We start from the raw sequence: 11,575 nt of genomic DNA, 5'->3' as shown, positions 1-11,575 counted from the left end.
CCTGGCTTCCGGCTGCCTAACAAGAGTTGGCCAACAGAAACACTACCCACTGCCGGTGGGGCATTATTTTGGACATCGCTAGCCCCTTTCTTTCTCTCTCCCCATCTCTTTTGTACACAGCTCTACTCTGTACGGGCCTGTTACCAAGGTAACGGACGAGAAATATTTTGTCCAAGTACTAAACAAGGGGGCTGATAAGATGAAGGAGAAAGGGAGTGAAGTAAAGGACAGTGGGAGAGGAATGGTTACATAAAACAAAAGACAGGCTGAAAAGAAATAAGGTTTGGGGGCTAAGTGATGCTAGACAAAGAGGAGAAGGACGGAAAAGACGACGAAGTGACCTTCTGGCTTGTTCCAACTCCTCTCCGTCCTCTCTCTTATGCACACTGTCAGCTATCTATAACTATACTATTTTCTCCACATCCAGCCAGGACATTTTGTACTGTGCAGTGCTGAGCCTTTTTTTTTTAATGTAGCAGGTTACCAAGGGCCAATCAAGTCTGGCAAGAGACGGAACAGAACAGTTGGCACTTGGCGATCTAACATTTTTACCTGAGAATCACTCAGTCACTGCTAAGCCAAATCAGAGAAGGTGAACAGCTTAGTAGGCAATAGGTAAACAACAATAGATGCTGTAGACTAAAATTGTGTAGGCTAATTTAACAACCAAAGTAAATTAATCCAGTTCTAAAACACAGTTCCTTCCTGATATAAACAATGACACAAATTTGAATGAACACATTTCATATTCACTTCATAAAGGTCTGCACTGGTGATACCTGTGATCAAATAGTTACTTTTTTGTTTAAAATGAAGGTGAATTTCCTAAACAACAGGCAGGTAAACTGAAGTGACACCTTTGATGTGTTATGGATTTCACCACTTCAGTAATGAAGAGATTTTTTATAGCTCCTCCTTAGTAAGATGCCATTGTGTGTACAGCAAAAAAATAAAGCAAGTCAAGAGAAGGCAAAAGTTCCTCAAAAACAAACAAACAAAAAAAAAACAACCTTAAATCTTAAAAAATTAGACATATGTTAGCACAATCATTCCTTTATATTCACTTAGCTTTCCCGCTCTGTTGCAATTTCATCAAAGCACAGAACAGGTGTTATGTGAGATTGTACACGAAGGGGTGAACAAGTTTATGGGACCAATACACGGTGAAAATACTGTGGACGGTTATATCAAACGTGTAGATGGGTAGACAAAGACTCAAACTGCACATTAATGCTGATGGGAGATGGTTTTAGATCAATTAATTCTTATACCTGTGTGTTAACTTAGTTGTAGTCATTTCATATGAATAACAGCTGCTTTGCAACAGAAGTGCTACATCTCTATTGCTAAGCATTTGCACAATAATCTCATTTATAGCTCAGCCAAATCAAAGACTGCAGAGATAGCCAGCTTGCGGGCAAGAGCTTTCACATAATTTCCTCATGGGGAGTAGCAGGGGAGTAGCAATGTTGTGTCTACTTTTCAGATCACACATGGCATTGATCGATAGCCCCAGTGGACAGAACAGCAGTTTGACACGGCGTGATGTGTGTAAAACTGTGAAACAATAATGAAAGAAAGAAAGAAAAAAAAAAACCTTACAATATTATAACTTCACTCACACAATTTTTTTTTATTTGCAATTTAAATTTGCAATTTAAAAACTGAACCAACCTTTATTAAATCCTGATACTGGCAAATGTTTCAAACCACACCAATCTGAACTGTCTAGATACGTTATAGAGTAAATCTCGACTGATCAAGAGGGGCTGTTGGTACACTGACAACACGTTTGGTAACTTAGACTGGCATGTAATGGTTAACACACACACACACACACAACTAAACACACTTCTAGTACCTTAAAAACACTTGCTGTATCATAGATTACAGTGCCACCGACACAAATAGATAAAGACTGACAAGTTACTTAAACTCAGTGTTTGTTGTGCATTACCACAGGGGTGGAAATTTTTAGTCAGATCCAAGAGTGTACAAATAAATTCAGGGTGGTTTAATATCATGTCTTATCGCTACAAGGAGTAGGAGGTGCAGAGCACAAAAACAGATGCCTCTGCCATTTGTGGACTATGACAAAAAGGGATTAAAACTGTTATAAGCTGCAAGTGGTGCATGACATTTCAAAATTAGAAGTTGAAAAGGAAAAACTGAGGCATGTCATGTAGTCACGGTAAAATGCATCTCACATGGCAGAAGCTATATGACAAAGAAAACAAACAAAAACTTTTTTTGTATCCAGCCATCTCCATGTTTGTTTAGGTGAAAACAGTGAGAGAAATTTTTGTCTTCAAATGCAGCAACACTGTGATGGCAGAGGAGATACAGCCCCGGAGTTTTTTTTATTCTGGGTGACAATAGTATGAAGGCAAGGATAGGAGCAAACATAGGTGGGCCTAAGCCCAGGCACAGGGCCAGGTTAGTGGCAAGACTCAGCCCACGGCCCCCTGTATCAAGCTCATGTGTACCACAAATACAGCAGGGCACATCCTGACACTTCATTCTCCCACTGAGGTGCAATTGGGTGATATGCCTGCACATCAGCATTAGAAAAGCAAAAATGGAGCAGAACAGACAAGGAACAACCTGCAACCTGCTAAAAAAATAATAATAATGTCATCAGACTGACATCGGCTTCTCTTGTAGCCTGTTTTCAACGGCACATAGCTTGAAAAATGACTCGCCCATGACCCCCAGCTGTCCCCACACTCTTCTTACCTTAGTGCGTCCATTGATGACATAGTCCCCCAGCTGTCCGTTGGCAGCGCTGTACATGACGGCCTGATCGATACGAGCCATCAGCACCCCGATGCTCTCACACCCGGGCTCTCGTCCCTCCACCCAGGCGATCTGGTCTCCCCGGATGCTCTGAGAGGGAATGCTCCTCTGGCTAACCAGCTGCCCGCCCCGAAATTTCCCACTGCGGTTTAGAACCTCCACCTCCTCCAGGACCCTATCTCCTAGCTGAGGGCCTAAGAAGTTGTCCTTCACACAGATGCCATAGTACTTCATGCAGGGGATAATGTATTGCTGGGCAATGCGCTCTGCTGACTGCCCAGGTCCTGCAGGAGCTGGTGGGTTAGGGATGCTCTTAGCCTCCACAAGGGAGGTCTGGCTGGGTGCAGCTGACGGGCCTGATGAAGCCATCTTATATTCATTGTGCTGGTTAGTATGAGGGGCAGGAGGGGTTAAGGGAGACTGGGGAGTGACACAGTGCACATTATTTATAGTCATTTGGCTGCTATGGGAGCCGTTGACAGCGACCGTGAGTGGGGCAACTGCTCGGGCCACTCTGGAGGCCTCTGGAGATTTGAGAGCGCCACCACCATCTACCAACTTTCTTCGCTTGAAGTCTGAGTCTCCTGAAGCAAAACCAGGATCCTCACAGTCTCCTAACTCTGGTGAACCTATTTTGAGACCATTGAAAGTTTCTGAGCCCTTGTCCACACCTCTTCGTTTCTGTTGTTGCACCTGTCTGGCTTTCAGGTCACCATTGATCCTCCGCATCAATAAAGGGCACTTCTCATGAACTGTCCAATCTCCGTTCTCCACCAAACCGGCTTTACTGAAGAAGGGGTACACGGGGCCGCCAGGTACCTCCGCCACCCCCTTCATTTGTGCCGGGTAACCGTTCGGTGGGTGGCTCCCCTCGGTAGCAGGTGGGGACACCACCCCGCCGTTGTAGAGCGGCACGCCGGTTTTGGCCAGCTTCGTCGGTGTGGTGATTCCAGGGGAGTCGGTCTGAGAAGCCAGCCCCGCGAGTAATTCCGCGGCCGTTGGACTCCCGACCGGTGCCGCGCAGAAGCCGTTGAGCCCCATGTCCGCTCGGTGCGTGTGTTGACTCTCCGCTCCACTCGTCCTTCTCTCCGGTGAGACTGGAACGGATACGCACGAGGAGCTGGGGTTTAAACGGTCCGCGTGTCCCAAGCTCTCCATTTCATCTCGTCTGCTGGATGCGCACGTAGCTCACGTCCTCGCTTCATTTTGTAGCTGAGCCGCTGCTGACTCTGATGGAGAGGAGCTCTGCCACAGCCAGAGAAGCACTTTCATCTTCACGTCCTCTGCTTGCCTTTATTTTACCCATTAGTCTCATGTAATACTCTCAGGCTGTGTTTGTTTTTATCAGTCTTATAAACATGTTGAATCTGTGTATATATCTGTGGAGAGTAAAATGATACACTTCAGGCCTATTAATAGCAAAGCGCAGGCCACTTGTCAGTGAGCTGAAGAAAACATCTACAGTATTATATGGTGAATATGGGCCTGCTGAAAACAAATTAGGCAGAGAACTGTGCAAAGTAACAGTGTTGTAGTCTCTACTGTCATCGTCATAACCATAAGCTATTAGATCAAAACTAAGGGGCTCAGTTCTATAGCTGAGTGTTAATCAATAAAAAGAATGACACATGCTAGAAAATAAAGGCCAACATAAAACCCCCCACTTTCACCGAGTTATTTAGGCCAAAACAGGACTGCATTTATTAATTATTGAAAGACTACAGCATTGCCGTTTGAAATACAGGCTTCTACCGTTACCATTTCTATTTGCCTGCGGTGAAAATAAAACACTTGTATAATACTTTGTCTTAAAGCTATACTGATTACCGCCTTCCGCAGGTCCCTCAAACATTTACCATAACATTACGGCAACATACTCATTCACTCTTAACACGTTTCTACGAGTGAAACGGGCGAAATAAGAAGCTTGTAACGTCAAAAAGCAAGTAAAATATTCCTCCGAGAGACCACAGTACCCTTACCTACGGCAGCCTACAGCAATGCAAATCTTGAGTAAGCCTACGTGACAGGCTGAGAGTACGCCTGTTATTTCCGGGATTGCCTTGCCCGTGTGCTCGTACCGTCCGATGTTTCTGTCGGTTATAAATGATATCCAAAGGGTGACGGGAACCAACGCCGGTCCGACACATTAAACCCTCTGGGGGGTGTCGGGGGGAGATGCTCTGAACCGCACAAGGTCTCCTCTAACACCAAAATAAAGAGTTCTGCGTTAGGTCATTGAGTTTGTGTATGTCTCCTCCTCCTCCTCCCTGTCTCTCTCAACTCCCCATTGTCATTTACATGCACACAAGTCACGTGACTTGCTGGTAAGGCCGACCAGCAACACTCTTATTCTACATAGCCTATAAAGATTTTGAAATGGCATAGATGATATGATATTAAAGTGTTTTCTCCTACAAAGTGTGTAAAATAAAAGGCTCCCAAGAATTTTTATGCAAATGGTTAATGAATAAAAGACAACACCTCAATGAAACAGTCCCTGTCAATGAATACTACCTTTTGCAATATTTACAATTTTTGCCTCGTAAAATGAGCAATGCCCCAGTAAAAACACAAGTATGCATAAACATGTGTATAATGAGTGTTAATGGGTTAAATACTGTAACATTTTGTAGTTGGTTGAAGTGGAGCCAGTATATTTACATTAGACCTTTTTGGTTGGGTAGGTAAATATATACAGACAGGTCTCCTCCAGGATGACAGTGTCCCCTGCACAGGACACAAGAGGTCACTGGATGGTTTGATGCAGGTGAATCATAAGCTGTGGCTTTCACAGTCACCAGATCTCAACCCAGTTCAAGTCAAGTCAAGATTTTTATTTGCCATTTATGCATAAACAGACAGTCTACGCATATAGGAATTCTTGTGCAGCTCTCCTTTGGAGTCAGGTAAGGAGTCAAAGGCCAGAAAGAACAATTAGTCTTAAAATAAAAAAGTTACATAAAGGCGACAAATTATTAAAAACTGCAATACACAAAAATAGGGTAATAGTATTTTCCCCAGTGAACTTCAAACATTGCAATTAGTAATTCACATGGTGGAGTTGGATATGTCATTACGCTTGGTGAGGTAGTGAGGGGTTATAACATATTAACCCTTGTGTTCTGTTAAAACACAGTTTATATTCAGGCCTGTTTCCATTGCTTGGTAGAGAATGTCCTGCTATTATTTAGGTCCTACAAGAGAACACTGTTGATGAGATGCTTTTACAAACATACCTTGTGGAACATTTCTGTATTATTATTGTGCATGTCTAGTAAGGGGTTATTGCACATATATATTCTCACATTTCTCACATTTTTGTATTTGCCATCAGTCTTACTGCAGCAGGGAAAAAGCTGTTGTAAAGTCTTGTTCTGTGTGTGACGATACTGTCCACCCTGCTGTGCCTGAGGCTGTATAGGTGCAGTTTTTGTGTCTGAGCAGGGAGTGACCTGGGTGGCGTGGACCTCTGAGTGTGTTTTCCACCCTTTTATGACAACGCTGTGTGTACAGTCCATAGCAGGCAGTTCAGTCCCAATGATCCTCTCTGCAGTCTTTATAACCCTTTGAAGAGCCTTCCTCTCTGCCTGTGTGGTGTTACCATACCAGACTGTGATGCCAGTGGTGAGGACGCTCTCTACCAGTCCTCTATAAGCCTGGGTGAGAGGGTGATGGTTCAACCCAGCTTTTCTGAGCCGTCTGATGAAGTATAGCCACTGCTGGGCTTTCTTCACTGTGGCAGCTGTTTTCAGTGACCAGCTCAGGTCAGATGTCACCTGTAGGCCCAGGAACTTGTGGCTGTCAGCCCTCTTCACCTCAATCCCTTTTATGGTCAGAGGCAGCAGAGGAGACGGGTTCTTCCTGAAGTCTACTATTATTTCTTTTGTCTTGTTTATGTTGAAGATGAGGTCATTCTCCTCTCCATAAACAAGAATGTTGTTCACCAAGCTTATGTAACCTGACCCACCTCCCCCCTTGATGAGGCCCAGAATGGTGGTGTCATCAGCATATTTAATGATGATGGTGTCCTCCTGGTTGGTGACACAGTCGTGGGTTTACAGGGTGAAGAGTTTGGGGCTGACACCGCAGCCCTACGGTGAGCCTGTGCTGACTGTGAGCTCAGCAGACACCCTCCCCCCCATTCTAAATACCTGTGGTTTTTCAGTCAGGAAGTCCAGAATCCAGTTACAGGTGGGAGTCAGGACACAGAGGTCTGTCAGCTTCCCAGTCAGCCTGCCTGGGTGAATGGTGTTGAATGCAGAACTGTAGTCCAGGAAGAGCATCCTAGCATACGTACTGCTGTTGTCCAGGTGTTTCAGGGTGTGGAATAAAGCCAGAGCCGTCGCGTCGTCCACTGATCAGTCAGGGCAGTAGGCAAACTGGAGAGGGTCTTCAGTGTCTGGGACCATGTGGTTAAAGTGTGTGAGGACTAGTTTTTCTAAGCACTTCATGGCGATTGATGTGAGTGCCACTGACCTGAAGTCATTCAGAGTGGATGTGTCTGATGTCTTAGGGACCGGTATGATAATGGATTTTTTGAAAATGCGAGGAACTACTGCTTGGACAGGTTGAAGATGTCTGCATACCCACTAGCTAGTTGATCCCCATAGGCTCTCAACACTCTGGGGGTACACCATCTGGTCCCGCCACCTTATGGGGGTTTACCTGTTTCGGGGCCTTCAGGACCTGTGTGTGCGTCACCTGAAAAGCAGTGTCCCCTGGGTTGCAGGGGGATTTTGAGGGTGTGTCTATGTTCAACCTGTCAAACCTCACATAGAATTTGTTGAGGCTGTCCGGGAGGGTGGCATCCTGGGGGGCTCTGTTTGTTGACATGATATTTTGATTACTGGGGTAAATGCATAAGTTCCTGCACACCATAAAGTCTTCATCACATGTCAATCTGATGGGTTTTAAAATCTCCTCTAAGTTAACTAAGTAAAGTAAAACTCTAAATTAGTAAAGAAGTCAAACAGAAAACTAACAATGATTTGTAAGTCATGAAAAATCTGTCACACTGTATAAAATATGCACATTTATTTGGTGTTTAATTTGAAGGTGGGTGAAATAAACATAAATATTTTAAGTCCAGGATGGCACAGTGAGGCAGTGGTTAGTGCTGTCACCTGACGGCAAGAAGGTTCAGGGTTTGAGCCTGGCCCGACCCGGGGCCTTTCTGTTTGCCTGCCCTCCCTGTGCCTGCGTGGGTTCTCTCCAGGTACTCCGATTTCCTCCCACAGTCCGAAGCGGTATAGATCATGGGTGGATTTTAAGCCCAAGAGTTTGGGGCTGCAGCCCTGCAGTGAGCCTGTGCTGATTGTGAGCTCAGCAGACACCCTCCCCACCATTCTAAATACCTGTGGTGTTTCAGTCAGGAAGTCCAGAATCCAGTTACAGGTGGGAGTCGGGACACAGAGGTCTGTCAGCTTCCCAGTCCGACAAGGATGCGCAGCATGTCCTGTTTGTCCTGTTGCTGCTGATATGAATATGTGGCACATCTTTACTGGTTTAGTATGACATTGTTATTCCAGAGCACAGTTGACCAAAGATCAACCTGGTTTAAGGATGAAAAATTAAGGGAAGGTGGTGTGCAATTCTTCCCACTCACTGTTAAATGAGTGGGCTCAAGTCATACACAGCAAGGAAAGTTGACAAGAAATAATCCAATCCCTTTCACCTCTCTTAAGCAACCATAGCTGTCAGATTTTATTGCAAGAATGATATAGCCCACAAAGCTTAACATTGACTTGATTACAGTATACGTGATATAACCCACGTATGATAGTACACATTTGTGCAAACCACCTGTGATGTAGGCTTTAACAGTGTCACTGGCATAATTTATGGTCTGAGAAAACAAGTCACCTCAAAATAAAAAAAAGGCACCCATGTACCAGGATATCAAAAGGAAAGTCGACCATAATTAAAGGAAAAAACAAGAACGGAAACACACACATTCACACACCTGCATCATTAAATAACCCCAACAGGTTCCCATCCTGTGTCCTGTAGCACTAACATCCTGGTATTTTGCCTCAAAATAACTTACAACGCACAGTGAAATGTGATGACTAACTGAACTTAGCTGAAAACCACACCCCTGTGAATCCATAAAATATTTTTGTATTTGGACTCGTGTATTTGTTCAACATAGCACAATGACATGTGTAGCAGTAACCTCTCTCTGCTTATTACAGTAATGCCAGTAAATCATTAGTTTAATGACCACTTGACACTTGTGTTATGTCCCAGGGACTGAAAAACAGTGTAGTGTTTGCCATGGTCAGTGTCCTGAATGCAGCTGACTGGAATCTCCCAGACTGTGTAAGACAGACTAATGCAGCCCTGCACGTATACAGATCTCATCCTCCTGCCCTCTGTCACACTCTCTCTCTTTCTGTTCTGTTGACACCGCAGGAATCAAGCAGAGCGGGTGAGAAAGAATCAACAGATAATTGTGGCCTGCGAGTAGATTTGTTTAGTTTACCTTTTACCACTATGGCTTAAAACTGTCCAGCAGTTTGTTCAGGAGACTATTATTGTAAAGAAAATGTGTTTTCCTGTCTGTCAAGCCTATCTATGCAAGTTATGTTCTGTAAGTAGAACATTACAAATCTACTGGTTTTTATTCATTAAAAAAATGGACAGTGTTCACGGCCTGTAGCTCAAGAATTTTTCTTTTTACTGTTTATAATTAAGTAAATGCATTTTATGTTTTCAAGAAGTCAACTCAGTAACAGCTTAGGTGCTGCCTACTGTAAGTACTGCAAGCAAAACAGTATTGAATGTCGGTGGACTGAGAACTTGCAAAAGGCCAAGACGAAATGTAAATGAAAAACACATTACAGAACGCTGTAAATGTACAGTAACTGTAAAATCAGCATTTGGACTGAGTATCATGTCTTTGTGCTGGGGCAGCCCAGAGGACGCCATTCACATCTCAGGCAACATCCTCCCTGGCCTCGTCCCTTTTCCTCCTGGTACGCCACGTCTTCCACGCACACTTCCTCCTGTGCCTGTCAGAGTGTTTCCATCCAGTTCATCCACTGTTGGTATCAACTTCCAACTCACTCTTGCCAAGTTCAGACCTTATTTTGGTTCCAACACATCATTAGCAGCAAGTGTGAATAGTTTTGAGTCGTACTGTGAAAGCTCTGACAGCTATGTTTGATTTCTGTCACCTGTGATTTCCATTATGCATCACAGTGCAAACTGTGTTTTAGTAAATGAAAATGTGTTTAGAATTTTACAAAAAGGCTGAATTTGATCTGAAAAATGTGTCTAAGTAGGTGGGCATTGTTTAAGTCAGTTGGCAGTTTTGCTCTGAGAAAATAAAATTGTGTGGTTAATGTGCTCATTTTCCTTTTTGTCTTCATGTGAAAATTGTCAAAGCAGACACGCAGACATGGCTTGGAATTTCACAGTAAAAGCTTTGTCGTTTCTGCTGAGCAGTTCAGCAGTAGCTCCACCGACTGCAAGAGCTCAGGGCATGATGGGAGACGACTGGCTCTCACCTGATCTGAGAGCTGGTTGGTTTAGAAGCTGGATCAACATCGTGATGTTTTATGGAGATGTATTATTTCTTGTATAATTGCAGTTACTGTTTTTATTAGTTGCACTATGAAGGTTGATTCTGTTAACAGAGTAAATGTGTGGTTGATGGTGACTATCAGTCAGAGAAGCTGTAGGCAGTTAGATCACAGGACATTACACAGGCCTAGTTGTCATACACTGCAGACAGTCTGTGATACTTCTGCTCTACATTATGAACATTGCTTATTTAATTCCTGACGTATTAAGTGACCACAGCTTTTGGCAGGTGGTGTGTGAAGATTCTTAAAATGACATTTGACAGATCAACAATGGCTATGAACATATTCAGGCAGTTTCATATCAAGTCTGGTCAGCTCAAATACACAGCAAAGTGATGACTGCCTGGCTTGTAATTTCTTGGTTGTAAACTCTGAAAAATACCAGAGCCAGGGCAACCTACAGGTACAGGGAGAGACAGAGGACACACAGTTAGTGACATGTAATGGTGGCATATAGATGCATGGAGAGAGAGGACAGAGAGATCATATTTCTCCCATATTAGCTTCTCTCCCCTGGTTCCCTGTAAAATCCAGAATAGATTTTAAAATCATTCTAACATAAAGGGGGGGAGGGGGTGTAACTGGTTAAAAACAGCTTATAAAGGTCACTTTAAAACTCCAATTTATGCTATTACGACTTGGATGACTCCTGGGGCTACCAGCAGGACCTCTGCATACTGGTGCCTTAACATCTTTTAGAGCATCAGATTAGGATTTTTTTTTTAAATCTATGATGGGTATATGGAAATACAAGGATAGTGTAGCCGTAAAAACAATCCTAAGCAGATCAGCACCCAGTGTTACAGATGGCATTTAATAACCTTGAGTATTATTCAAGTACATTTACCAGAAGTTGACTTTCAAGAAATGATTAGACAGTTTAATGGTGCATGGTGTTTTTAACAAAGAAATACAGATTTTAAAAAGTTGTTCAGTGACTTTCGATACAGGTCAGTGTTACACATGGCCAAAAAACTGAACGACAGCCAGGAGCAACTTAATTTTAAAAACTCTTGATTGCTATAAATCCAACTTAATGTATTACTACCACGACTTTACCAGGAGATGTTACATTTAGGAAGTTATATATATATATATATATATATAAAATTCCCTGCTCGGCCCCCACTCTTGTATTCCTTCCTTCCTCGGGACCTCTAACAGAGGCCTGGGAGCTTGAGGGTCAT

General features: G+C 43.5%; 1 protein-coding gene across 2 annotated transcripts in view; it reads right to left on the bottom strand.

Moving 5' to 3' along the window:
• egln2 (egl-9 family hypoxia-inducible factor 2) overlaps nucleotides 1–5,077 on the bottom strand; it is a 14,795-nt gene extending 9,718 nt beyond the window's left edge. The window contains exons 1-2 of one of the 2 annotated variants that reach the window (XM_020623195.1): nucleotides 4,779–5,077; nucleotides 2,737–4,175 (exon numbers count right to left, since the gene is read on the bottom strand). In XM_020623195.1, the coding sequence (XP_020478851.1) occupies nucleotides 2,737–3,954 (1,218 nt within the window). In that variant the 5' untranslated portion in view covers nucleotides 3,955–4,175; nucleotides 4,779–5,077. The remainder of the gene's footprint in view (nucleotides 1–2,736; nucleotides 4,176–4,778) is intronic. The other variant, XM_020623196.1, reaches the window with a different exon arrangement.
• Between the last annotated feature and the right edge of the window lie 6,498 nt (nucleotides 5,078–11,575).

This window comes from Monopterus albus, unplaced genomic scaffold (genome assembly GCF_001952655.1).
Source record: "Monopterus albus unplaced genomic scaffold, M_albus_1.0 scaffold293.1, whole genome shotgun sequence".
Taxonomy (NCBI): Eukaryota; Metazoa; Chordata; class Actinopteri; order Synbranchiformes; family Synbranchidae; genus Monopterus; species Monopterus albus.
Note: the sequence above shows the minus strand (reverse complement) of the source record. Positions and strands in the feature narration are given on the sequence as shown.